General features: G+C 60.1%; 2 protein-coding genes across 3 annotated transcripts; one reads left to right on the top strand and one right to left on the bottom strand.

The window, feature by feature from the left end:
- The first annotated feature begins 1,678 nt into the window (after positions 1 to 1,678).
- Positions 1,679 to 8,214, top strand: KLC3 (kinesin light chain 3). The gene is made up of 13 exons (XM_042919310.1): positions 1,679 to 1,883; positions 3,501 to 3,766; positions 4,245 to 4,475; positions 4,783 to 4,852; positions 5,208 to 5,427; positions 5,762 to 5,849; positions 5,923 to 6,024; positions 6,450 to 6,623; positions 7,152 to 7,242; positions 7,320 to 7,360; positions 7,444 to 7,550; positions 7,738 to 7,801; positions 7,981 to 8,214. The coding sequence occupies exons 1-13, from the start codon at positions 1,880 to 1,882 to the stop codon at positions 8,050 to 8,052; spliced, it is 1,530 nt and encodes a 509-aa protein (XP_042775244.1). The 5' UTR covers positions 1,679 to 1,879; the 3' UTR covers positions 8,053 to 8,214.
- On the bottom strand, positions 8,087 to 24,618 carry ERCC2 (ERCC excision repair 2, TFIIH core complex helicase subunit). 2 transcript variants are annotated; one of them, XM_042919308.1, is made up of 23 exons: positions 24,588 to 24,618; positions 24,168 to 24,267; positions 22,759 to 22,836; positions 22,618 to 22,680; positions 22,310 to 22,423; positions 19,116 to 19,232; positions 18,913 to 19,029; positions 18,561 to 18,684; positions 18,381 to 18,477; positions 18,051 to 18,184; positions 17,806 to 17,974; positions 15,989 to 16,107; positions 13,653 to 13,722; positions 13,503 to 13,572; positions 13,315 to 13,416; positions 11,725 to 11,788; positions 10,979 to 11,100; positions 9,759 to 9,851; positions 9,586 to 9,658; positions 9,265 to 9,335; positions 9,010 to 9,153; positions 8,767 to 8,910; positions 8,087 to 8,406 (listed from the first exon to the last, which is right to left on the bottom strand). In XM_042919308.1, exons 1-23 carry the CDS (start codon positions 24,590 to 24,592, stop codon positions 8,314 to 8,316), a joined length of 2,283 nt encoding a protein of 760 aa, XP_042775242.1. In that variant the 5' UTR covers positions 24,593 to 24,618; the 3' UTR covers positions 8,087 to 8,313. The 2 variants fall into 2 exon arrangements, with proteins under 2 accessions (XP_042775242.1, XP_042775243.1); XM_042919309.1 differs by lacking the exon at positions 24,588 to 24,618 and adding an exon at positions 24,527 to 24,566.
- Positions 24,619 to 25,641: the final 1,023 nt, after the last annotated feature.

The raw sequence follows: 25,641 nt of genomic DNA, 5'->3' as shown, positions 1-25,641 counted from the left end.
CCTCAGATTCGACGGGCCCCGCGGCCTGCGGGTTCGGCCTGCGCGGTGGTGCTGCTCCCGCAGGGCCGGGACCGCGGGGGCTCCGGTGGAGCCGGGCGGGGGGCGGGGCCGGCCTCACCTGCGGGGGCGGGGCTCCAGGCCGCCCCGCCCCTCGGAGGAGCCGCCCGCGGCCGGAGACCCGGGGCGCCGCCGGGAGCGGCGGGGCGAGCGCGGCGTGCCGGACGCGGGCGGGCGCGTAGCGGCGGAGCGGGTCCCGGAGCCGTCCGCGCTCAGGTGGGCGCCGAGGTGCCGGGCGGGGGGTCCCGGGGCCTTCGAGGATGGGGGCGGGGGCGGAGGGTGAGGGCCGGGGCCCGGCGCACCCTTGGGCCCGCCGGCCTGGGGACGGGGACGGGCCTTGGGGCCCCTGAACCCCCCCTGCCCCGCCCTGGGGCTCCCCCCCAGCTCCCCGGGTCTGGAGGCCTAGCTGGGGCCGCGCCCCCTCCCCCGTGCGCAGGTAAACAGGAGCGAAGACGGGGCGGGGCCTGGGGAAGGGGGGGGGGGGGCCCTTGTGACGCCCCGGCGCCGCGGGGGAAGCCCGGGTGCGCGGGGTCGGCGGGGTCAGACGGCCAGGGGTAAGGTGTGCGGTTTGGGGGGCTGGCCATGATGGGGGCCGCCTGATGCAGGTGTGTGTGTGTGTGTGTGTGTGTGTGTGTGTGTGTGGGTGGAGAGACGGTGTGCGAAGCTCCGGTGTGGGCGCGGTGGTGTCAGGCCGTGGGTGTGGGTGAGCAAGGGCGACGGACGGGCGGGGTCGCCCTGGGAGGGGCGCGGAGGGACCGCGTGGATGACGGGGAACGGCTTCCGAGAGATGGGAACGTGGGCGACACCTCGGACGGTGTGTCTCATGCGGGGGAGCGGGGGGCGCTGCGGGTGTGGGACGCAGTTGCACTGTTTATAGGATTAGGTGTGAGGGTGCGGGCGGGGTGGAGGAGGGGTGGGTGATGGGGGACCCACGCGGACGTGCAGGGTGGCTGTGTGATTCTCCCCGTCGGCCGTGAGCGTGTGCGCACGGGGCTGAGCGTGCGAAAGGGAGTTTGTTGCTTGGGGGGGGCGGGTACCGAGTGCGGGAACCGGTGTGTGTCGAGGCGGCGGGCCACGTGGCGTGTGGCTGTGGTCAAGCTGGTGGGTGGCGCCAGCAAGAGCGTTCGGCTCGGCGGAAGTCCACGCGGGCAAAATGGTGGGGACGGTGGTTGTGGTCGTCAGGCTGCCTCTCCGTGAACTTGGGGGACGGTGACTTCGTCTCGTGGGGCTCGTGTGGGAGGCGTGACACGCAGTATGGCGTGGCGTGCGCGCACGTACGTACGTATAGCGAGAGACCCGCGTATCCGTAGAGATGGCTGGCGAGTGAGAGCCGACGGTGTATAAAATCCATGATTCCGCGACCCCCTGACCGTGTGTCTAAGCGCACAGGTTTGGGAGCACGTGCGTAGGTGCCCGAACCGCGGGGCTGCTTCCGACGGAGCGGCCGCTTAAGTGACGTGTGCGTGAGAGGGTGTGTGTCCAAGCCGCGGACCCGCCTCTGCGGGTCTCCGCCGCTGTCTGTGCCCACAGTGGGCGCCTGCTTGTGACGGCACAACGGAGCCTGAGTTCAGGGGTCGTTTGCACGTCCACGCTTGAAGCTCTGTGTGTCCGTGTGTGTGCTGCGTGGGTGTGTGAATCCCTGGCCGGCCCGGCAGGGGGTGGGGGGTGCTGGAGGAAGGAGGAAGGTGCACAGTGAATCCGGACTTTATGTGTGTGTGCGTGCGTGCGCGCGCGCGCGCACTCTTACCCCTGGAGGAGACTATGGGCATATAATGGAGAGTTAGCTCCTTGCAGGACCATATGAGCGTGGGAGAGAGATGTCATGGGTAAAAGTGCACGAGAAGAGGCTGAATGTGATTTGGGATTTGATGGTATTTTCACTAGTGAGGGGGCACAGAGTTTCTATGTGTGTTGGCTTTTATTTCGTTTTATTATTAATGTTTATTTATTTTTGAGAGAGAGAGAGAGAACACAAGCAGAGGAGGGGGAGAGAGAGAGGGAGACACAGAGTCTGAAACAGGCTCCAGGCTCTGAGCTGTCAGCACAGAGCCCGACGCGGGGCTCGAACGCACGGACCGCGAGGTCATGACCTGAGCCAAAGTCGGGCGTTTAACCAACTGAGCCACCCGGGGGGCCCCTGTTGGCTTTTACTTCTGAGAGGAAAATATACTTTTGTGCTGGGTTGGAGTTCCACGAGGAAAGCGTGTTATTTCTGTGTATGTGTGTGTGCCCGAGTTAGTATGTTGCATTAGGATTTTTTTTTTTTTAACGTATTTATTTTGAGAGAGCGTGACCAGGTCAGGGCAGATAGAAACCCCAGCAGGCTCCCCACTGTCAGTGTGGGGCTCGAACTCACGAACCATGAGATCACGGCCTGAACCGAAGTCGGACGCTCAACCGACTGAACCACCCAGGCACCCCACGTTATATATTTAAGAAGGGAGTGTGTGTGTGCGTGCGTGTGTGTTTCTGAGAAACTAGGTATGTGTTGTGCTGTATTTGAAAAAAGAAAGAGCATGTATTCTGTTTCTGAGAGGAGAATGCGTGTGCCACCCTGTGTGATTAAGAAGGGAGGTTGTGGGGCGCCTGGGTGGCTCAGTCGGTTGAGGGTTCCAGAGGCCCCACCAGCTGTGTCACTGACTTTGTCACCCACATACAACCACATGAAGCGCCACATGTGAGACCCCCACGCGTCACCCTCTAGGCCTCGGACTCTGAGCTGTCACATGGCCAATGTGACATCCATGGGCCGTGCCTGGCACACGTGTGTCCCGACATGCCTTGGGCTGGCGGAGCCCGTCTGCCGTGGAGGGCGGAGCCCCTGTTCCCTTGGGATCTGTCGGCATCTCAGGCCCCGGGAGCTGACACATGGGCCCCCCCCTTTCCTGACCCCCCAATTCCAGAGGGCTCCTTTGCTTCTGGTGCCCCAGCCCCTTGGCCCTCATCTCTGGGCCCCACCCCACCCCCAGTGGTCTGACTGGTTCCCAACAAAAACACCCTAAGAATGAGCTCACGGAGAGGCTGCTGCCTCCACACGCCCCGCCCCACACGCCCAGCCGAGGAGGGCGCCTCCAGTCCCAGGTCACATAGCCCGGAGTGCTGGGCCAGCGTACCTGGGGCCCTTGGGGTGGAGGGGCCTGGCCAGGTGAGCTCAGGGCAGGTGAGAGGCCACAAGACCACCGTTTGCCCTCTTTTGGTCAGTGGCACACGGGGTTTGGAGTTGCCCTCAGGGCAGGGCCCTGGGCTGAGGACAGGCAAAGCTAGACTAGAACGTTTCCAGTTGCTGGAATGGGTGTGGAACAGGGAGCCGGCTGGCGTGGGGAGGGCACGGAGGCAGAGGGCTGGCGGGCTGGGGAGAGAGTCGGGAAGGGTCCTGCTGGCGGCTGACGGGCTGGCTTGCCTGGCTCCGGCAATGACGATCCCCCAATCCCTGCCGCCCCCAGGAGCGGCGATGTCCGTGCAGGTGGCGGCCCCCGGAAACGCGGCGCTGGGCCCCGAGCGCCTGAGCCCCGAGGAGCTGGTGCGCCAGACGCGGCAGGTGGTCCAGGGGCTGGAGGCCCTGCGGGCGGAGCACCGTGGCCTGGCCAGGCACCTGGCGGAGGCCCTGGCAGGGCAGGGCCTGGTGGCGGGCTCGGAGCTGCTGGAAGAAAAGCAGCAGGTGGTGAGCCACGCGCTGGAGGCCATCGAGCTGGGACTGGGTGAGGCCCAGGTATGAGGGGACCGGCCATCCCGCTGTGGTGCGGGGGAGGCTCGGAGCTGGGAGGAGGCCCAGGGATGAAGGGGGCAGGTGTGTGGGGTGGGGGAGGGAAGCCTGGAGCAGGGAAGGCCTAGGCTGGGTTAGGCTTAGGGGTCCCTGGGCAGCATCACCGGGTCCTTGTGTGGGACGGGGGCCCCTGAACCAGATAGTGGCCGTCTATAGAACTTGTCCTGGGGAGACTTTGGGGGTTACCTGGGCAGAATGTGAAGTGTCCCTACGCATAATTTGTGTGCCTAGGTAAAATCAGAAGGGTCCCTGCCCCTGGGAGCCTCTGCGTATGTATCCTTGGGGGTCACACGGAAGGGCCTCTGTAGAATCCGGGGGATCTTGGGTGGAATGGGGGTGCGCTGGCACGATCGGAGGCCCCGGGGGTGGACCAGGGGCTGTCTGGCAGGGTGGGGACCGGCCCCTGCTCCCCAACCCCCTACAGGTGCTGCTGGCCCTGTCCGCGCACGTGGGCTCCCTGGAGGCTGAGAAGCAGCGGCTGCGAGCGCAGGCCCGGCGGCTGGCCCAGGAGAACTCGTGGCTGCGGGAGGAGCTGGAGGAGACGCAGCGACGGCTGAGGGCCAGCGAGGAGGCCGTGGCCCAGCTGGAGGAGGAGAAGAGCCACCTCGAGTTCCTAGGGCAGCTGAGGCAGTATGACCCGCCCGCGGAGAACCAGGTGCTTCAGGGCCAGCGGGGGCCAGGGCCACAATGCGCTGCCCCCCCCACCACTGGCCCTCCTTAGGTACCCCACAGACCTGCACTCTCCACGGAGCCCCCAGCGCCGTAGACCCTTCAAAGAACCCCCTTGAATTTCCACAGAAGCCCCCCAGCTTCCACACCCCCTCTCCAGATCCTCCCCGAGCCCTCCGGAAACTTCCCGAGGCTCCTGAACGCTACCTCCCTCAAACCCTGAGATCCAGGACCCCGGTCTCTAAAACAAACTTCCCAGCCCTCATGACTCCCCGCTTTCCTGTCCTCTGCAGCGGCCTGAATCCCCGCCTCGCCGGGACAGCCTGGCCTCCCTGTTCCCCAGTGAGGAGGAAGAGAGGAAAGGTGGGTGTGGGGGAGCACGCGATGGTGGGGCCGTGAGCCCCCAAGGTCTCCGGGCAGGGATGTGGGCCTCGGGGCCGGCTATCGGGAGTAAGTGGCTGGGCCAGGGTGGGTGGCAGCTGGCAGGGGAGGCTGGTCGCCGTGAAGCCAGCCCTCCACCCTTGCCTACCCCCCACCCCGGGTAGACCCCATGTTCACAGCCCTTGGACCAGTTAGACGCCTGCGATCCCGATCTCAGACGTCAGCCCAGCGGCCGGTGGGGCTGCGAGGCAGCTATAGTTCTGGGGGTGCATGCGTTCCCTTTCGTGGGGTGGGAGGGGTAGGAGACCTGCAGTGACTCGACGCCCCCCACCTGCAGGTCCGGAGGCAGTGGGGGCCGCAGCCGCTCAGCAGGGGGGCTATGAGATCCCCGCCCGCCTTCGGACCCTGCACAACCTCGTGATCCAGTACGCAGGGCAGGGCCGCTACGAGGTCGCCGTGCCACTGTGCCGCCAGGCCTTAGAGGACCTGGAGCGGAGCTCAGGCCACTGCCACCCTGACGTGGCCACCATGCTCAACATCCTGGCGCTGGTGTACCGGTGAGGGCCGCCGTCGGTCGTGGACCCGTTGCTGGGGGCAGGGGAGCCAGCATGGGGCACCTGGACTGGTGGGTGGGGGCGTCGAGAGGGATCTGGGGAAGCCACTGTAACCCAGGCAAAGAGGAATCCGAGAACGTGGGCAACAGACCCCAACAGACAGGGAAGAGACGTTGGGGTGGTTGGAGGCAATCTGGGGGTAAAGGGACCCTGTGCTAGACTTGGGAGGTGCGGAGACCCAGAAGGGACCACGGAAGGGTGTTGCCACCCCGCTTGGTTCAGCCAAGTACTACCCAGCACAGCTGACCGCCCCCTCCGTCCCTGGGCCACCCCGCAGGGACCAGAACAAGTACAAAGAGGCCACAGACCTCCTCCACGATGCCCTGCAGATCCGGGAGCAGACGCTGGGCCCCGAGCACCCCGCGGTGAGGAGGGGACGAGGAGTGAGGGCTGCGGGGCCGTGCCTCCCACCCCTGACCTGCCTCCCCCGCTCCACAGGTGGCCGCCACCCTCAACAACCTGGCTGTGCTCTATGGGAAGCGCGGGCGTTACCGGGAGGCCGAGCCGCTGTGCCAGCGTGCCCTGGAGATCCGCGAGAAGGTATTGCCACCACCCCCTGCCCAGCACAGTCCCCTGCCCCTTCCCACTCGATCCTGATGCGCTGAAATCAGTGGCTCTCGCGTTGGAACCCTGATCCCATGATGTCCTTGCCATCTGATATCATGAGCACCCAGTTTGAGCCTAAATTACCCCATCACATGACTCACTACCCTTGACCTTCGGTGAGCTCCGCCTGATCTTGACTCTGATCCTCCTTAAAAATCCCCTCATGTGCCCTCCAACCCGGTCCTGACCTTCCAACCCCATCGGACCCCCCCCCCCCCCATGACTCTGTGACCTGATAAATGGCATTTGTGTGACTTCTACCCTCCCGCAACTCCCCCCATTGATCCTATAAACCTTAACTCCTGGCCCCCATCACGGCTGCTGGCATCACGTGGCCCACCAATCCCACTGACCCCTAGGTCCTGGGCAGCGACCACCCAGACGTGGCCAAGCAGCTCAACAACCTGGCCCTGCTCTGCCAGAACCAGGGCAAGTTCGAGGAGGTGGAACAGCACTATGCCCGAGCCCTGAGCATTTATGAGGCCCTGGGGGGGCCCCACGACCCGAACGTGGCCAAGACCAAGAACAACCTGGTAGGCCATGGCGGGGCACAGGTACAACCTGGGGCGGACTGCCAGGGTCCCTCGGGAACGAACCCCATTGGCTCAAGGGTGGGACAGGCTGGAGGCCAGGATCCCCCCTCCTCTGCTGAGCCCCTGGAGGAGGGGGTCCTCTCCAACCTGGCCTCAGCTCGAGATCGCTCAGCACAGGAAGGACATGGAAACATCAGGAAACCACGCACATAGGTGGGGCCAAGATGTCAGTGTCCTATTTATTGAGCTCTAGCCTCCCCCCCCCCCCCCCCTTTTTTAGTACCTTCCCGGTACCCTCCACTTCTTAAAGGGCCCTAGGAGGGAGTGCTGTTACCGTCCCATTTTGCAAACGAGGAAATGGAGGCACAAAGAGGTGGTGTCACTAGCCCAAGGCAGAGCAGGAACCAGTCACCTGCCCTTGGTCACTAGGTGGGAGGCTGGGGGCGGACGCGTCTGGCTCCTCCTGTAACACCGGGCCCAGGGAGGTAGATCGGAGCCGAGATCACCCAGGCCCTCCCCTCCCCGCAGGCCTCGGCCTACCTGAAACAGAACAAGTACCAGCAGGCAGAAGAGCTGTACAAAGAGATCCTCAGCCGGGAAGACCTGCCTGCCCCTCTGGGTGAGCCCCCTTCCCCGCCCCCCCCCCCCAGGTGACTTCTCAGTGTCCCCACTGCACTGTCCCCCATCTGTTCTTAGGAGCCCCCCCCACAGGCACGGCTGGGGACGCAGAACAGCAGGTGAGGATGGGCTTCGCTTCCGCCACAGGGGTGGGGCCTGGCTGAGAAGCGGGGACTGACCCCTTCCCCGGTGCCCTCCCCAGCCCCTGCGTCGGAGCAGCTCATTCTCCAAGTTCCGCGAGTCCCTCCGGCGTGGAAGCGAGAAGCTGGTCTCCCGTCTCCGAGGCGAGGGGGTGGCTGGGGCAGCAGGGTGAGTGGTCCACTGGGTCAGCACAGAGCCCGACGGCTGCAGCCTCTGCAACCCACCCCACCCCGTCCTGCTCGAGAACCGTCTATGGTTCCCATCTGCTCTGGGACACGAACAGTCAGATCAGGTGCTGGGACAGTCTTCCCCAGAGCAGGAGCCGGACCCTCCGGGACTCCCCCTCTTCTTACAGAATGAAGAAAGCCATGTCGCTCAATATGCTGAACGTGGATGGTCCAAAGGCTGCAGGGACCCAGGTGAGGGGGGCACTCGGGTCAAGGCTGGAGTAGGGGGCCACGCTGGGAGACCCAGAGGCAAGGCTGGGTCCGGTCAGGCTAGAGTGGGGACAGGGATGGACCAGCTAGTGAGCACGCTGGGGGGCGGCCCTCACGGTGACTGGAGCCAGGCCTCGTCCTGCCCACGTGCCTGTCCGCAGTTCGCCAACCAGCACCTGAGCAAGGCTGCTCGGACCCTCAGCGCCAGCACCCAGGACCTGGGCCCCCGCTGAAGTTGACAGGACCACACGGCTCCAGCTTCTCAGGAAGAGTGGGGAAGGGGCGGAGGGTGGCCTTTCAGCTCCCGGATGACCTCTCCCCTGGGGGGGCCCCCGGGGTATCGGGCTTCGCTGTGTCCCGCTCTCCTCCTGCGATTAAAGGCTGTACATTTGGAAGCCAGGAACGTCTGCCTGCGGCTTCGTGCAGGGATCCGGGGCGACTTCCAGGCTGCTGGGACCCAGGGCCAGGTAGGACTCTGGAGTCCCCGCCCTGAGCTACAGCTGCTGAGCAATCTGCTCTATCCTCCGCAGCGTCTCCTCCGATTCCAGCTGCTCCAGGCTGAGCAGGGACAGGCCCAGCTGGTCCTCCTGGAGGGGACGGAGCGATCAGGTCAGGGGCAGGCGGTGTAGCGCTTCCCCACGGGACTCAGGGATCCAAGACTTGAGCACCAGTAGTGACAGGAAGTGGCCTGCATCGGGCCTACTGGGGCTTTAGAAACACCCGTACGCTGGGGAACATACCATCCCCTGGCAGGCCAAAACAGGCCTGAGGGAGGGAGAGGGGAGCCGGCCGGACTCCCACACCCCTGCCCGATCACTACAGACGCCCCACGGGGCCCCCATTCCAAAGGCCTCTCTGGGGGGGGGGGGGGGGCAGGCTAGGGTTAGGGCTTGGGGAGAAAGTCAAGGGACCTTCCTGGACGAGGGGCTTAGCCACGTCCAGCTCACCCGGTGGAAGGGCTGAGCCATCTGCCTCAGGAAGTACTTGGCGACCTGGACCCCCTCATCCACCGTCAGGTTGAGGTTGGCGTCAGTGAGGTGCTCCTGGATCCAGCGGGGAAGCTTCCCGCGCTTGTCTGCCCGGGCGAACCGCTTTCGGCAGGCAGGCAAGGGAGAAAGGATAGACATCAGGACCCTGGGGGTGTGGGGGGGGGGGAGCACCCTGGCAGCCAGAGGCCCCTGAACCCCCACCTTATCGGCAAAGACCATGAGGCCATAGTCCGTCTTGCCCCTGATGGCCCGACCCACACACTGGGCTGCGTGGCGCATGGCATCGAAGGTGAGAAAGTCGTTCTCTCGGATCTGGAACTGGTCCCGCAGGTACTCCAGCCGCGCCTGCCGGTGAGAAGGTGGCAGAGCGGTCCCTCCGGCCCCCTCCACCAGGCACCCATTCTAGGGGTTGGCCCGAGGGGCCCTAACATCCTAGCGCCCCCGGGGGCTGCTCACCTTGAGAATGCGGCTCTGGGTGTAGACGTAGGGAACACCAAACATGATGACGGCCCTCCCGTAGTGGTGCACTGGGGGGCGAGCACAGGAGGGGCACGGGGTTACCGGGCGGCCTGACCTCGCGTGGGCCAGGAAGTTGTGCTGTCTCAATGGGAAGAGCGCGGCTACGCTCCGAGGGCCCCACTGGGTACTCGGGACTCAGGAAGGGGAGATCCCGGTGTGTGCGCAGGCGAGGGGGGGGGGTGCTGTCCCCTGGGGGACCAGAAACAGCCAGAGCTCCACGCAGACAAGGGGGGGGGGGGGGGGAGCTAGTCCACTCACCAAAGTCAATTCCCTCGGACACTTTGCCTCGGGCCACTGACAGCAGGATGGCTCCGCGGCCGTTCTCGCAGGCCTGGGGAGGGGAGGCCGAGACAGGAGCTGCGTGCCCTCGGAGCCGCCTCCTTCAGGCCCTCTGCACGCCGTCTCCCGGCATCCCCCACGCCCCTACCCACCTCCTGGTACTTCTCCAGGGCGACGCTGGTCTCGGCCCCATCTTGCGTCTCGATGAAGAGCAGCTTGTTCCTCTGGATGTTTTCGAGAATGCCCTAGGGAAGGACACCAGGCAGGTCGGGCTGCAGGTGGGCCGGAAGTGGACTAAGGGCACAGGCCTCCTGGCTAAACCCAGCTCTGCCCCAGCTTCTGTGCGCCAGCCTTGCACCTTCCTTCAGCCTTCCTCGTGGGAAGCTCTGTGATCTGCGGGGGGTGGGGGGGCAACCCCCGCACGCCATCCTTCGGACAAGTGGGGCGGCCATATGCCCCGAGGTGGCCCATTGGGACACTCCGGCCCCCGGCTGGTGGTTAGTAGAGAGGCTGATGTAGGTCAGGCAGAGCCAAACAGAGGCGGCCCAGGGATTTCCTGTGACACTGCATTTAACTGGGTGAGATCAAGGACGGACGCGGGGACAGACCAGAGGGTCCAGAAACGCACCCCCACACAGGTCATCCGTACCTGTGTCCGTCTCCAGTGGGGAGAGTGCTTTCCAGTTCTCCACACGGAGAAAAAAGAACCTGGGCCCTGACCTTACCCCCTACACAAGGACGAATCTGAGGTAACTCACAGACCCACATGTGAAAGCCAGAACTACAAGGCTTCTAGAAGACACACACGAGACCACCTTCATGACCCTGGGCCAGGCGACGTCTTCTTAAAGAGGACACCACTCAGGATGCAGATTCAGGTGGCCGGAAGCCACCTTCCCCACCGTGTGGGAAGCGCCCACGTGAGGACAAGACAAAGGTCTTGGCCAAGAGGATGAGGCCCCTCCCCCTCCCCCCCTTGCTCTGTTCCTGGGTCCTTGGATCAGCCACGTTCTCTCATCTCGCCCTCAGGAAGTGCCCACTTCCCCTCCCCCCCCCCCGAGAGCTGGGCCGTGGTGCACCAGGAGAGAGGTCACAGCAGCCACCCGGTGCCCAGCTGTGGTGAGCCCCTTTTCCAGAAGGCCCATGATCTCACCCACACACTGCCTAGCAGGGGCTCGAGTTTTTAACCTGGAGGGGGGGAGGGGGGAGAGGCACATGCGAGGGTACACACTGTGTATTCTTCGAACTGTTCGCTGTGTTCCACACGCTGTCCCGTCACCTGTGGTGCCCGTCGCCACTCAGAACGCAAGACAAAGGAAACCAACACGCTGAGGGGAGAGGGGACTTCCGGGGAGGGGGCGGCTGGGCGTACCTGCTCGTACCAGGAGGCCACGGTGCTCTCCATGTACTGGTAGCTGGTGAAGAAGGCCACGATGCCGTCGGGGACCACGGCGGACATCTCCAGCAGGAGGTTCCCGTAGTTCCGGATCACCGCTGGGAGGGGTCAGAGGGCGGCCTCGGTCCTCCTCCTCCCCGCTCCCTGTCAGGGCGCTCCTATCTAATGCCCTGGTTTTGGCTTTTTGGTTTTTTTTTTAAAGTAGGCTCCACTTGAACTCACGACCCTGAGCTCAAGACCTGAGCTGAGACTGAGCTACTCAGGCGCCCCTCTAGTGCCCGATCTTCAACTCGGGGTCCCCAGAAGCCCCACTGAGGCCAGCTGTAGGGCTGTTCACACACACACCACTTTTTCCAGCCACGTGGGTGGACTCCTCAGGTTAGGTGTGGCCACGTGACTCGTCTTGACCAACGAAATGAGTGGCCGGGAGTCACTTCTGGGGGCCGAACGCCTTTAGGAGGCACAGCACGATCACCAGGATCCCTCCCGTCACATCTCCCCACCGCCATGATGTGTCCAACAGTGAAGGTGCCCAGAGGGAGGGGACACCTGGGGAGGCCCCCCGCCCAACCCACAATGGCACACACCACGAGCAAGAAGCAAGAAGCACCCTCCGTGTGAAGCCACTCTGATTCGGGGCTATTTGTTACTGCGGCCTGACTCAGCCCATTGATACACCTCCCCTCTCGCAACCCATGCACCCAGCCCCGCGAGCAGCATACCAATATCTTCCCGGGTCTCAAATTTGGAGCTGATGGCCACCTGGTCATTGCCCCGACCGATGATCTGGAGAGAGCGAGAGCCATCACGGTAAGCAACCGGCAGTCACCACTCTAATGCGTTAGCTGCCAGCGTTTTATAGACACAATGTCACTGGACGAACCCTCAGCTACGCCGTTATCTGCCCGGCACAGATGAATGACCTAAGGCTCTGAGAAGGTGAGTTGCCTGCCCAAGGTCACACGGCAGATAAACGGCAGAGGCAGGACTGAACCCGTCTGTCCGTGTCGCTAACCAGCAAGGGTGTTCTACCGGCCCCAGCCTCCAGGTCAGGCGGCTCCAGGAGAACGTGTCACCCCGACCTCGACAGCCACCAGCCCCCGGCGCGTCCCTCCCCGGGCACCTCCACAAAACCGCAACGCAGTACGCGGTCACCACCGGTCCACGACCCCCAAGGGCAATTCCAAGAGCCAAAAGCCTCCAGAAACTCCCAGCTATTTGAATTTGGCACAAACACGTACGACAGCAGAATCTGCTCCGACCGGAGTCTGTTCAGAGTCCCGGCTTGCCTCCCTTTGACGTCTTAAAACCTCTTCCTGCTAAAACACGACTTGCACTGGAGGGAGCTGCCCACACCCCGCTGGCCATGTTTACATACCACACGGCACGTGCTTTGTTTTTAAAGTCTGGAAAAGTCTCAATTCTAAATTTTTTTTTTTTAATGTTTATTTTTGAGAGCGAGCAAGCGCGCAGTAGCGGGGGAGGGGTAGAAAGACGGAGACACAGAATCTGAAGCAGGCTCCAGGCTCTGAGCTGTCAACACAGAGCCCGACGCGGGGCTCAAACTCACAAGCAGTGAGATCACGACCTGAGCCGAAGTCAGACAACCAACTGAGCCACCCAGGCGCCCCAGGAAAAGCCTCAATTCTAACATACATCTGGCCAGGGCACCTGGGTGGCTCAGTTGGTTAAGCGTCTGACTCTTGATCTCAGCTCAGGTCATGATCTCACGGTTCGGGAGTTCGAGCCCCACGCTGGGCTCTGTGCTGGCAGTGCAGAGCCTGCTTGAGATTCTCTCTCTCCCCCCCTCTCTGCCCCTCCCCTGCTCGCGCTCTCTCTCTTGCAAAATAAGCTTTAAAAAAATAAAATACATCTGGCCCAAGGGATTCAGATAAAGGACGGAGGGCCCATGTTTTGATACCTGTTGACAAAGGAAACTGAGGCAAAGCAAAAAGGTCACTCACCAACGTTATGGCCCGATGACGAACCAGGCAAAGCCACGTTAACCGAGATGTTGACTGAGTGCCTACTGGCAGGCCCTGGGCTGCAGAAGCGTTTTATGCCCCTGATCTCACTATCCCCTCAAGCAGCCTGGGACATCAGCGAGGATGCATTCCCATTTTACAGATTAGAAACTGAGGCTTGCAAAGTCCTCCCTACCGGGAGAAGTAACATCAACCCCAGGTCTGTCTCTGAATCCAGAGTCTGTGCCCTCAGCTGTAAAACTCTCCTGCTGAGCAACAGAACAGAGGGAGGAAAGGCGGCCCCCATTCCCATCTCCCCTGCCCCAGCATCCACCCTCTCCCACGCACCATCGGGCAGAGGCACACCCGGGCCAGCGTCATGGTGAAGGTTGCCATGGTGACAGGATGGAAGTCCAGAATCTTGGGGTAGATGTCCAGTGGGGACAGCGTCTGTAGCAGAGACAGCAGGCGGGACCTCAGCAGGACTGGGCCAGGAACCCCATAGTGGAGGGCTGGGGGCAGAAAAGGGTCCTCACCCCAGATGTGATGATGACAGACTGGAAGCGCTCGAACACGGGTTTGATGGCCAGGGAAGCGTCCATGCAGCTGCAGGAAGAAGAGGGTGTTGAGGGCCATGCTGGGGCCCCTGTGGTCCGTTCACACCCCCCACTGGGGTGGGGTCTCACCTGAAGTGCAGGATGGGGTTGGCAATGGTGGGGGTCCGGTCATCAAAGGGCTCGATGATGATGGTGAAACCTACGAGCCAGCGAGATTCCAGGTCACCGGTCGGAGCCACGCCCACCTGGCCACACCCTCTTCCATCAGTGACCTGGACCACCAACCCTTTGCCCCAGCATCCAGAGTCCAACATACGCCCCAACCTGTCCGCTTCTCCCAGAGCCGACACCCACTCAGCATCATGAACAGAGAGCACCGAAGGTTTACTCCTGACTCTCCCAGAGCCTCGAGAACCTACCCCGCCACTCAAGCCAGAACCTGGAGCCTTTCCCCCAGATCTATCCAACCCATCAGGCTGGTCAGCTCTGCCTCCAAAGCCCATCTGCAACCTGACCACTCCTCCAACCCCCTTCCCAAGACCATCACCTCTGGCCTGGACCACTGCAGTCACCACCTCACTGGGCTTCCAGCTCCCACCCCCGCTCCCTTCCCAGCAGCCAGAGAGACCCTGTGAAATCCTAAGTCAGGTCATATCCCTGCCCTGCTCAGAAGCCCGGTATAGCTCCCCACACCCCTCTCAAGGTGCAAAATCATCTAGGACCCTGCCACGCTGACCCCATTTCCTCACTCACAGGCCTCCTGCCTAACTTTCAAAAACCACTGGGCTCACTCCACCCCAGGGCCTTTGCACTTGCTGGACCCACAGTCCGAAAAGATTCCCAAGGCAGCTGGTTCCATTTGGTCATTTGGGACTCAGCTTAAACGTCCACGCCTCAGGCCTCCCCTGGCCACCCCAGCCACCGCAGGCATGCTCCAACATGGCAATGTTTTTGTTTCTCATGAAAACGATCCCTTTTTAGAATTATCTTTCTTATCTGAGTCTTTGCTACCTGTCTTCCTTTCTACAATATAAGTTCCAGGAGATCAGAAATGAGGTCCCTCTTGATTCCTGTCACTTCCCTAGTGCGGGGCCTGGCCTGTTTGTTGAAAAAAAAAAAACAAAAAAAAAAAACAGGTGAATGGGGTCGTCTGGGTGTCTCGGTTGAGCCACTGACCCTTGGTTTCAGTTCAGGCCATGATCTCACAGTTTGGGGGTTTGTGCCCCTTTGCACTGGCAGTGCGGAGCCTGCTTGGGATTCTCGCTCTCCCTCTTTCCCTGCTTCCCTCCTGTGTGTGCGTGCACACACACTAAGACAAACATCAAAAAAAAAAAAAAAAAAAACAATAGGTGAATGAATGAACTCACATACTCAATTTCACCTAGTTAAAAAAGAAAACAATCAAGTTCTCTATGCCCAGCTCTGTACTGGGGACAGAGTGGGAACCAAGACAGCTCTGGCCCTGCCCTCTCAGGGCTCACAGTCTAATGACGGGGACGCAGTCCTGTCCCCAGTGAGTGACCAGGTGACCAGAGAGGGTTGGGACAGGGGAGCCAAGAGGAGGGGAGCCTGACGCAGCCTGGGGTCAGGAAGGGCTTCCTCGAACAGGGGCCATCTTTAACCAGCTAAACCGAAGGATGAGTAGGAGGTAGCTGGGGGCTGAGGAGTATCGGGCAAGATGTTCCAGGTCAAAGAACGGGAGGCGCTAGTGGATGGGAAGAGACGAGAAAGCCAGCCCCGGAAGAAGGTGGGCTGGGGCAGGAGAGGGATACAGAAGGAAGCCTGTAGCGGGACTTGCTACTGATGTGCGCCGGGTGGGGGGACAGACTCTCCATCCTGCTGCAGGGTGTCAGGAAGTCTGACCTGGTTTCCGGGACAGAGCAGTAATCCCTGGGGATCAGACTGAGCCCTTGGCCAGCTTAACACGTGCTGACCAGTAAAGCCTCGGGAACGGGAACAACATCCCCTCTCCCTGGCAAGCTGGAAACCTGAGCCGTGCACTCAGCTCCTTGCTCCCCAGCCCCCCTGCCTCCCCGCCCCCCCCACCCCAGACACCAGGTCCCACATCTCTCTCCAGCCCCTCCCGTCCTCCCATCCTTCCCCAGGCCCCTACCCCTCCCTTGCTCAGAACCTGCCATGGCTCCCTACTTCCCGGCAGTAGAAAGGCCCACTCCTTACCACACCCAACAGCGTGAGGGACCCCACAGAGTTTCTCTGGCCTCGTCCCCCATCCTACTCCACTTCGAAGCTAGAAAATACAAATCTGAGCGCGAGGCTTGCGCTAACCCAAGAACTATCTGTGGATCCTCACTGCGCTTGAAATAAAACCCAAACTCCCGAGCCCAGCCCTACAAGGTCCCGAAAGTCTAAGTCTCACTGACAACTCTCTGGACTCTGCCGGGCTCCCGATTCCACCTGCCGGGGCGGGGGGGGGGGCTGGCAGAGGTAGGAGAAGATGAGCTTACCCTTGGCGTAGGTGCTGACGAGGGTGGCGAAGTTAGCGAGGAGGGTGAGGGGAGAGAAGTCGGCAAGGTCGGCGATCTCCAGGGTGTGCAGCAGGGAGCGGAGGCGTTCGGCGCAGAATCTGGTGCGAAGGCCGGACGGGGTCAGGGGGGCGGCAGAGAGCCAACAGGACCAGCGACCTCCTCCGCCCTCGCCAGCACTCGGTCACACATCGGTCTCCCCGGGTGACCGGGTGCTCCGTGAGGGCAGAGACCGGGGCTGTTTCAGTCACCCCCGTGTCCCCACACCGTACAACTGCCCATCACGCAGAGCCACAGCTGTAGGACAGCGCACGCGGAGAAGTCACGCGTCATACGTCCAGAGTCCCGCGGTCATACGTCACACACGGCCACACCACCCCGTGCAGGCTCTTGGTCAAAAGAGGGGACCCACGAGCACCCCCAGAATCCCGGTCACAGCCCGAATCCCGCACGGCCGCAAGCAGCTCACAGCCACGACCTGTCACACCGTGTCAGTCACACCTGGCCACCGTGGTGGCACATCCAAGCATCAGAGCCCCGCGTACTCACAGAGGACAATCTCACATATGCCGTGTCGCCAGCCCTCCCACACAAGGCCGCCCAGGCACCTGACCGGTGGTCAGGCTTGAGGCTGTCGCCCCTCAAGGGCGGGTCATGGAGCGGGAACGCCTGGTTTCAGAGCCCGGGGGATGCCCGGAGCTTTAGAACCTGCCTCCGAATGCCACCGCTTCAAGCCTGTCATCTGTACGTCCCCACCCCGGCTGGATCAGGTGCCCCCTTTGAGCTCCCCCATCCCAGCCATGCTCACCCTGGTCATCCTGGTCTGGGGACAGACAGAGCCACCCTGAGGGCCGCCCCAGCCCCTTAGAGGCAGGGCAGTGAGGGGCTTTGGGGCCCTAAGGACCTGGCTTCGCACGACTGGCCCACAAAGTGCCAGGTGACCCCGGGGCAGTGGCTTCCCCTCTCTAGGCCACATCGTCCTCCTCTGCGGCACAGGAGTGCCCTCCCGAGCTCCCACAAGATGCAGAGCGTGAAGTGCTTAGCTCATCACCAGTGCTCAAGACAGGGCAAGTAAGTTATTTCTGTCAGTGCTTTCTCGTTTCACCACCAGAAACCCGGGAGGGAACATGACGGCCCTCCTACCCGTTGGAACAAAAGAGGAAACTGAGGTTCAGAGAAGACCAATGACTTAATGCAAAACAGCCAAAGCAAAGTACAGGAGGCCCCACCCCTCTCACAGGTCCATTCTCTGCTTGTTCCGTGCTAGGGATGATCCCCGCCAGACTGCCTGGCGGGGGGAGGCGGGGGGTTCCTGGTCCCTGCCGTCAGGCTTCTTGGGGACAAAGAGAAGCACCAGTAGGAGGCGACAGGGGTCCAGGGGACCTACAGCATTTGCCCCCAGCTCCCACCCTGCTGGAGCTTGTCAGGAGCCCCCTCCGGGGCCGTCCCTCCCCTGCCACCGTGGCCTCAGGCAGAAATACCTGAGCCGGACGAGGGTCCAGGACCCCTGTCGGACCTCCTGCCCTGCCCGCCTCTGTCAGTCACGCCTCCGTCAAGCTCTCTGGTTAAGCCACGCGTCGCCTGCCGGTTTCCCGCCCGACACACACAGGGACGCGGGGCCGGCTCCGACCTCCCCGGGGATCTGCCCGGTCTGCCGAGTCACCGCACACGCTCGCTCTGCGCCCGTCACTTACTCCTGACACCGGCCACGCGGCGGCCCCAGGCACAGAGGACGGGGCTGGGGGAGGCCCCGAACCCCCCGCGGGGACCGGACGCCCCGGCCGTGGGGGGGGCCGCACCTGAGGGGCTTGCGCTGGATGCACACACGCTGGGCCAGGCCGCTCAGGAAGGCGGGGGGGCTCTCCTGCACCACGTGCTGTACCCGCAGCCGCCACTTGACGTACTCCAGCAGCCGCCGGAGGAAGCCCAGGAAGTGCTCGGCCGTGCGGATGGAGCCGGGTACCGCCTCTGCGGGGAGACGCAATCAGCCACCACCGGGGAGGACGGGACCGGGGGCAGGTGGCAGCAGGGAGCGGCAGCTCACCCTGGAGCACCTCGTCGGGAAGCACGGGGTTGGCCAGGTGGGCATCGGTCTCCCGGGCCGCACTGGCCTCGCGCAGCCCCTCCACCAGGCGGCGGTACTCGTCCCGCAGTCGCTGCTCATCGGTCTCCTTGATCCTGGGCGGCGGGGGGGGGGGGGATCGGGTGTGGGAAGAGTGGGGGACATCTGGGGGGGGGGGTGGGGGGGCACTGGGATAGGCCCGGTGTCCCCGGGAGTAAGTCGGGCAGAAAGCGGGGGCCCGGGAGAAGCTGGGAACCAGACGGCAGGGCGCAGGGTGGGCGCTCAGGTCCGGCAGCCACCCGAGGCCCCCACCTGAGCACCGTCTTCTGCAAGGTCTCCAGGTTGCCCTGGCACCGGTCGAGGGTCCGGCGGGTGATGTTGACGCTCATAGAGTCGATGCAGACGTTGTCTAGAGAGGAGACGGGGGAGAGCCGGGCTCAGGCGGGCGGCCGGAGGGGCCGAGTCTCTCCTCTCCTCTGCCTCCCGCCTCACCGATGTTGTGGGCCTCGTCGAAGACCACGACAGCTTTCCGGGCCAGCTCCTTGGAGACCAGCTCCGCGATCTTGGGGTCCAGGAGGTAGTGGTAGCTGTAAACCACCACGTTGGCGTGCAAGATCTAGGGGCCAAGGAGGGCAGGGTTACCCCGGCCCTGTCCCCCCCCCCACCTACCCCTCCCCTGCCGGCACCCGCCTCCCTCACAGGCTCGTAGACGCAAGGCCAGGTCTTGCCAGGCCAGACCTGGGCAAGGTACAAACACAAGCTGATGGACAGACAGACCGACAAACAGGCAGGCAGGCCGTAACGCACACCCCCGGCCCTCTGCCCAGCCCCCCAGCCTTCTCACCGAATAGCGGGCAAGGAAGTAGGGGCACCAGCCCTGGCGCCGCCCCAGGGCCTTCAGGTCATCCAGGTTGTAGATGCCAGCAGGGAGGGGCACCTGGCGCCCATGGACGTCAAACTCCTGGGGGGGAGCGGGGGTCAGGGAGGTCGGCTGTCGCAGCCGGCTTACCCTCCTGCCCTCCCTCCCTCAGCCCATTCGGCGGGCACCTCGTAGAAGCGGCAGTGGGGCAGGCTGGAGTCCTGCTGGTACTGTGCGCGCACGTAGGAGGCCGTGAGGCTGTGGCATTTCCCATCGACGTCTTTCCCAAAGCGCAGGGGCATCACCTGGCGGCCGGGGGGCATCTTAGCACCGAGAAGCTCAAGCATTCCTCGACCCTGGCTCTACACCCACCAGCTACGTGGGATGGGGGGCTGTCCTGGCCGTCTGGGGTGAGAATCGGGAATTGTGGGGAAACTCGAACCTCAACTTGTTTCGTTACTAAACAGTTAAGACGCTTGCGAACTTAACCGAGGAGGTATCAGAGGGGAGCAACTGCCAGACTCCTATGCTGACCTTGGGATTGTGAGCTCGAGCCCAATGCTGGGTATAGAGATTACTTAAAACATAAAATCTTGGGGCACCGGGGTGGCTCAGTCGGTTAAGCATCCCGACTTCGGCTAAGGTCATGATCTCACAGTTCATGAGTTCGAGCCCCACACTGGGCTCTGCTCTGTCAGTGTGGAGTCTGCCTGGGACTCTCTTTCCCTCTCTCTCTGCCCCTCCCCCACTTGCACATTCGTGTGCTCTCTCTCTCTCTCACCAATAAACTTAAAAACAGTAACAGTGATAAAATAAAATCTTTAGGGGCACCTGGATGGCTCAGTTGGGCAAGCGTCCGGCTCTTGATCTTGGCTCAGGTCATGATCTCACGATTCGTGAGATGGGAGCCCCATGTTGGGCTCTGTGCTGGCAGAGCTCAGAGCCTGCTTGGGATTCTCTCTCCCTCTCTCTCTCTGCCCCTCCCCCATTCACACGCTTGCATGCGCTCTCTCTCAAAATAAATAAACTTAAAAAAAAAATCTTTAGGGGCGCCTGGGTGGCTCAGTCGGTTGAGCGACCGACCTGGGCTCGGGTCATGATCTCACGGTTTGTGAGTTTGAGCCCTGCGTAGGGCTCTGTGCCGACAGCTCAGAGCCTGGAGCCTGCTTCGGATTCTGTGTCTCCCTCTCTCTCTGCCCCTCCCCTGCTCATGCTCTGTCTCTGTCTCAGAAATAAATATTAAAAAAAAAAAAAATCTTTATATAAAAAAAAAAGAACAGATTGGTGGTTGCCAGGGGAGGGGAGTGAGAAACGGGTGAAGGGGATGAAAAACGGCAAACTTCCAGTTTTGAAACAACTGAGTTCTAGGGATGTAACATACAGCACGGAGACTATAGTTCATAATACCGTACTGCATTATTGCAAGTTCCTAAGGGAGATCTGAAAAGTTCTCATTACAAGACAAAAAAAAAATTTTTGGAATTATATAAAGTGATACATATAACTAGACTTAACCATGGTGATCATTTTGCACACTATACAGGTACCAAATCTTTACGCTGCCCACCTGAAACTAACATTGTATGTCAATGACACCTCAATTTTTTAAAAAAATCAAGCTTTGAAGAATCTTTAGCGCGTGGGGTTAAGCCCCAAGGCTGGAGCTACTTCTAATGATCACCGACCTCATCTATCATGTCTCGTGTTCTCACAAATAATGTCATGAGGGGTGCCTGGGTGGCTCAGTTGGTTAAGTGTCCGACTTCGGCTCAGGTCATGATCTCACGGTCCGTGAGTTCGAGCCCCGCGTCGGGCTCTGTGCTGACAGCTCAGAGCCCGGAGCCTGCTTCGGATTCTGTGTCTCCCTCTCTCTCTGACCCTCCCCCATTCATGCTCTCTGTCTCAAAAATAAATATTAAAAAAAATTAAAAAAAAAATAATAATGTCATGATATATATTCCACGCGTTTACCACACGCAAAGTGCTTAGAACACTGCTTGGGCGTGAGCCCCGATGGTTTTGAAACGTAACTTAACAATAAGTAATATTCTACGTGTCACAGATTATTGTATAAATAGCATGGTCACTTGTCATGTTTTAGATTTTTGCACATGCTAAGGGCTATACGTACATTACCTCGCTCGGTCAGTTATTTATGTATAACATTTATTCATTTTTCAGAGACACAGTGCCAGCAGGGGAGGGGCAGAAAGGGAGACACAGAATCTGAATCAGGCTCCAGGCTCTGAGCTGTCAGCACAAAGCCCGACGCGGGGCTCGAACCCACGAACTGTGAGATCATAACCTGAGTTTAACTGACTGAACCACCCAGGCACCCCTTAATCTTTTTTTTTTTAATTATTGAGATATAATGGACATACAACACTATGTTAGTTTCAGGCTGTACAACGTAAGGACTCGATGCCTGTATATACTGCAAAATGACCACCACGATAAGTCAGCTAATATCTGTCACCACATAGTTACAATTCTTTTCTTTTTCTTTTTTTCAACTTTTTTTTTTTTTTTTTTTTTTTTGGGGACAGGGAGAGACAGAGCATGAACGGGGGAGGGGCAGAGAGAGAGGGAGACACAGAATCGGAAACAGGCTCCAGGCTCCGAGCCGTCAGCCCAGAGCCTGACGCGGGGCTCGAACTCACAGACCGCGAGATCGTGACCTGGCTGAAGTCGGACGCTTAACCGACTGCGCCACCCAGGCGCCCCTCTTTTTTTTTTTTTTTTTTAAAGGAAGCTCTATGCCCAATGCGGGGCTTGAAACTTACGACCCCGGAGATCAAGAGTCGCATGCTACACTGAGCGACCCAGCCAGGCACCCCACAGTTTTTTCTTACGATGAGAATTTTTAAGATCTACTCTCTCGGCAACCTTCAAATATATGATACAGTATTATTTACTGCAGTCAACATGCTATACGTTACAACCCCGTGACCTATGTGTTTTATAACTGGAAGTTTGTACATTCTGACCCCCTTCGCCCACTTCACCCACCCCCCTACCCCCTTGCCCAATCTTATTAACAGCTATATGAAGCAGGTAACTAATCACCCCCATTTTACAGAAAGGGAGACTGAAGTCTGACTGTAGAAACCACCTATCCGAGAATACAGGACTATTAAGTTTCAGAGCCAGGAAACCAGGCCTGCTGGATTCCAGGAAGTGCCTTTTTAACCTCTCTCAGGCTAGGGAGGATGTGCGTTTGGGCCTCGAATGAGGACTCAGAATTTGACGAGTGAGGAGGGAATTCTGCGTGTGGTCCCTGCCTATCACCCTGAGAGGTATGGTCTAGGGCTCTAGGATTCCTGGTTGGATGGCAGTCTCCCCAACCCTGAGGTGTGGGGAAAGGGGAGAAAAGGGCACTCACCTCGGGATGAATGCACAGGTTCTTCCGGGAGCTCAGAGCCAGCCCCAAAAACGGCAGCTTCTCACCCTCCTGCTTCTCATAGAAATGGAGCAACTTTCGAAGCTCTTCGATCACCTGTTCCCGTGGAGGAGGGAGGGAGGACTCCGGCACAAGTCCCTGCCCAGCCTGGCCCCGCCCCTCCCCCAGCTTCTCAAACACCCTCCAGCTACAGGAGCTTCTCAAACACCCCCCAGCTACAGGAGCAACCACCAGAGGGACCAACAAGTCCTACAGAACTTGGCCTTGGCCGGGGATTGGCCCTGGCTCACCTTCTCAATCTCAGGCACAGTCCTCGAGCAGTAGATGAGTTTAGTCACCTCCAGTGGATATGCCTGCCGATGACAACGGGCTCAGCCCCTGCTGGATCCCTTCCCTCTGCCTCCCCCTCCACGGGCCCAGGGGTCACTTACCCTCTGGTATGCCATGATCAGGGCCAACAGGGACACGGTCTTCCCAGTGCCTGAGGGCATCTCCAGGACTCCATGACCCTGCATGTGGAGAGAGACAGAACTTCAGGGACACAAACTCTGGGGACTGCCCCCAGAATGCCACCATCTTGAAATAAGAGGGACAACAGCAGTTAAAAGTCTAGGCCCCAGGGACAGTGGGTTTGAACCCCACTTTGGCCACCTCTTTGTTGTTGAGTGGTCATAGCAAGTGCCTTCACCCATCTGACCTTGGTATTCTCATCTCTAAAACAGGCCAAGGGCGCCTGGCTGGCTCAGTCAGAAGAGCATGAGACTCTTGATCTCGGGGTTGTGAGTTTGAGCCCCACACTGGGTATAGAGATTACTTTAAAAAGCAAATAAATTTTTTTAAAAATAAGTAAATAAATAAAATGGGCCTACTAAGCACTTCCTTACAGAATTACTGTGAGGACTAATGAGAAACTGAGGGTTATACATTTAGCATGGTAACTGACAGGTAGCGACCTGCCTTTTAATTTAGCAAACCCTTTTACAGCACTTACCCTGTGCCTGACGCTTTTTTTTTTTTTTAACGTTTATTTTTGAGAGAGAGACAGAGAACGAGCGCGCGCGTGCTCGCACAAAGGGGGAAAGGGGCTGATAGAAAGGGGGACAGAGGATCCAAAGCAGGCTCCATGCTGATAGTCGTGAGCAGATGCGGGGTCAGAAATCGGGAGTCCGGAGATCACGACCTGAGCCAAAGTGGAAAGTTCAACCAACTGAGCCACCCAGGAGCCCTTGGCACTGCTTCTAAGGGTCTTCCATCAGAATCTCTCAACCTAGGCTCTCTGGACATTTGCGGGTCAGATACTACTTGGCTGTGGGGTGAGGGGGCCTGTCCTACGCACTACAGGATGGTTAGCAGAGTCCATGGCCTCTACCTGCTAGATGCCGGTAGCACCCGCCCCCCTCCGCTAGTAGGACAACCAGGAATGTCTCCGGACACTGCCTCGGGTGGTCAAAATCATCCCCAGTTAAGAACTGTTGCCTCACTTACCGAATTAACTCCTAACAACCTGCACACTAACCTCTGAGAGTAGGCAGTCTTAACTAAGCCCGTTTCACACACGTGAAAAGCGCGCAACAGGGAGATTAAGTGATTCACCCAACTGCACACGGCTGTGGGTCCAGGCTTCCCACCCGAGAGCCGGCTCTAAAGCAGCGCAGCAGCCTCTGATAAATGTTAGGTGCTGCTTTTATGAACTATTATTTTAGATGCCAGGAGTTTGGGGAGCGCTGGCCTCCCAAGGACCTCAGATTCCTAAAACCTAGACGTCCAGAAAGTTCAGTCTTAGAGGCACGCGTGGCCGTCCCACTTGTCAGGTGGGAAGCGGAGGGCCGGGCCCCCCCACCTTGGCGTCCAGTGTGCGTTTGAGCTCCAGCATGTAAGAGAACTGCTCCGGGTAGATGTAGTCGTAGGGGAAGTAGACCAGCAGCCCGTCCACGTTGAGCCTGGCGGCGGGGGGTGGGGGGCAGGGTCAGTCCCCCGCCCCCTGGGCCCCTCTCCAGCCCCCGCACTCCCCTGTCGTCCGGCCGAGAGGAGTTACCTGCCGGGAGCCGGTCCCCCCGAGCATCCCCCGCTTCCCCAGGACCCGCGGGTCCCTTCGGCATCGCCTCGCTGACCGTCCTCGTTACCGCCCCGTGGGGCCCCGCGGCTAACTTCACCCCACTCCTCCCGCACCCCCGCGCCCCGCCCGGGCCCCGGGCGCACCCACTGGTCCCCCCCCATCTTTTAGACCCCGGCGAGCAGCGAACCCCGACCCCGCTCTCACTTCATGGCGCCGGCCTCGGCGAGAAGCGGCGTTGGCCCGCCTCCCTCATAAATATTCAGAGACCGGGATGCGTGGGGCGTCCACGAGGTGCCGCTCCGCCTTTCTCACGACGCCATTGGCTGAAGCCGCCCGTCACTCTACTGGGGCGGGGGATAATGCGCGTGCGCACTGCGATGCGGGGGGGAGGGGGGCGGACCCGGGGAGAGGAGGTGTCGGAGGCGTCGCTGAGGATCGCAGAGTGCCAAGAACAAAACTTGAAGGGAGAGAACCGAGATAGTCGATCCCTCCCATTCATTACTGTTTGGTCTCTCTGCATCTACGTAGTTCATCTAGCAAATAGTGGAAAGGAAATGACAGGAAAATTGGGGACCCCTACAGACCCCACGATTAAGGAATGTCTTCGCCGCACGAGACAAACATGCATCTATAAAATCCCTGCTGTGCCGTAGATTTTTCTGGGGAGAAATAACTCCTCCCATTTAGTGACCGCCTACTGTTTGCCATCAGGCAGTAATGCAAAGGCACTGTGGCTTGTCGGCTAAGGTGTGGACTCTGGAATCAGAGTGCCCGGGGCCAAATCCTGGCTCCACTGTCTATTAGCTGTGTGACCTTGGTCAAATTAACTTCTCACCTGCAAAGTAGGAACAATTAGATTATCTACAGTGTAGATGATGCTTAAATAAACCCACATAAGGCAGTTAAAACTGGGTTTAGCTCATACTAAGCATTCAGTAAATGCTAGCAGCTTTTATGTGATTATTCAACAAATAGAAATGGGGCCTCTACTCTGCTAGGGCCTGGAAACACAAAGGTGGCCAAGACAGCCCCTGTTCCTGTCCTCAAAGAACAAAGATTAAACCTACAAGTGAATATATGGTTACAAGTATGACAAGTGCTGTGATGGAAAAATTCTGGAAACCATAGGGGCTACATACAGAAAATGGGCTGTTGACAACGGGGTGCGGAGTGGTCAGAAAAGCCTTTGTGGAGGAAATGAGGTTTGAATAGAGACAGGAAGTACGAGAAAGTACCAAAGGGGATACATGAGAGAAGT

The sequence above is a fragment of the Panthera leo genome, chromosome E2 (assembly GCF_018350215.1).
Source record: "Panthera leo isolate Ple1 chromosome E2, P.leo_Ple1_pat1.1, whole genome shotgun sequence".
Classification (NCBI taxonomy): domain Eukaryota; kingdom Metazoa; phylum Chordata; class Mammalia; order Carnivora; family Felidae; genus Panthera; species Panthera leo.
Note: the sequence above shows the minus strand (reverse complement) of the source record. Positions and strands in the feature narration are given on the sequence as shown.

What these genes read in the sequence shown, in the direction of transcription:
- KLC3 (XM_042919310.1), top strand. An exon ending in TGAGGAGGAAGAGAGGAAAG is followed by an intron (nt 4,853 to 5,207) that starts GTGGGTGTGGGG and finishes CCCCACCTGCAG; the next exon opens with GTCCGGAGGCAGTGGGGGCC. An exon ending in AGACCTGCCTGCCCCTCTGG is followed by an intron (nt 7,243 to 7,319) that starts GTGAGCCCCCTT and finishes ATCTGTTCTTAG; the next exon opens with GAGCCCCCCCCACAGGCACG.
- ERCC2 (XM_042919308.1), bottom strand. An exon ending in ATCCAGCGCAAGCCCCTCAG is followed by an intron (nt 16,108 to 17,805) that starts GTGCGGCCCCCC and finishes CCTTCGCACCAG; the next exon opens with ATTCTGCGCCGAACGCCTCC. An exon ending in TGGCCTCCTGGTACGAGCAG is followed by an intron (nt 9,852 to 10,978) that starts GTACGCCCAGCC and finishes GTCCTTCCCTAG; the next exon opens with GGCATTCTCGAAAACATCCA.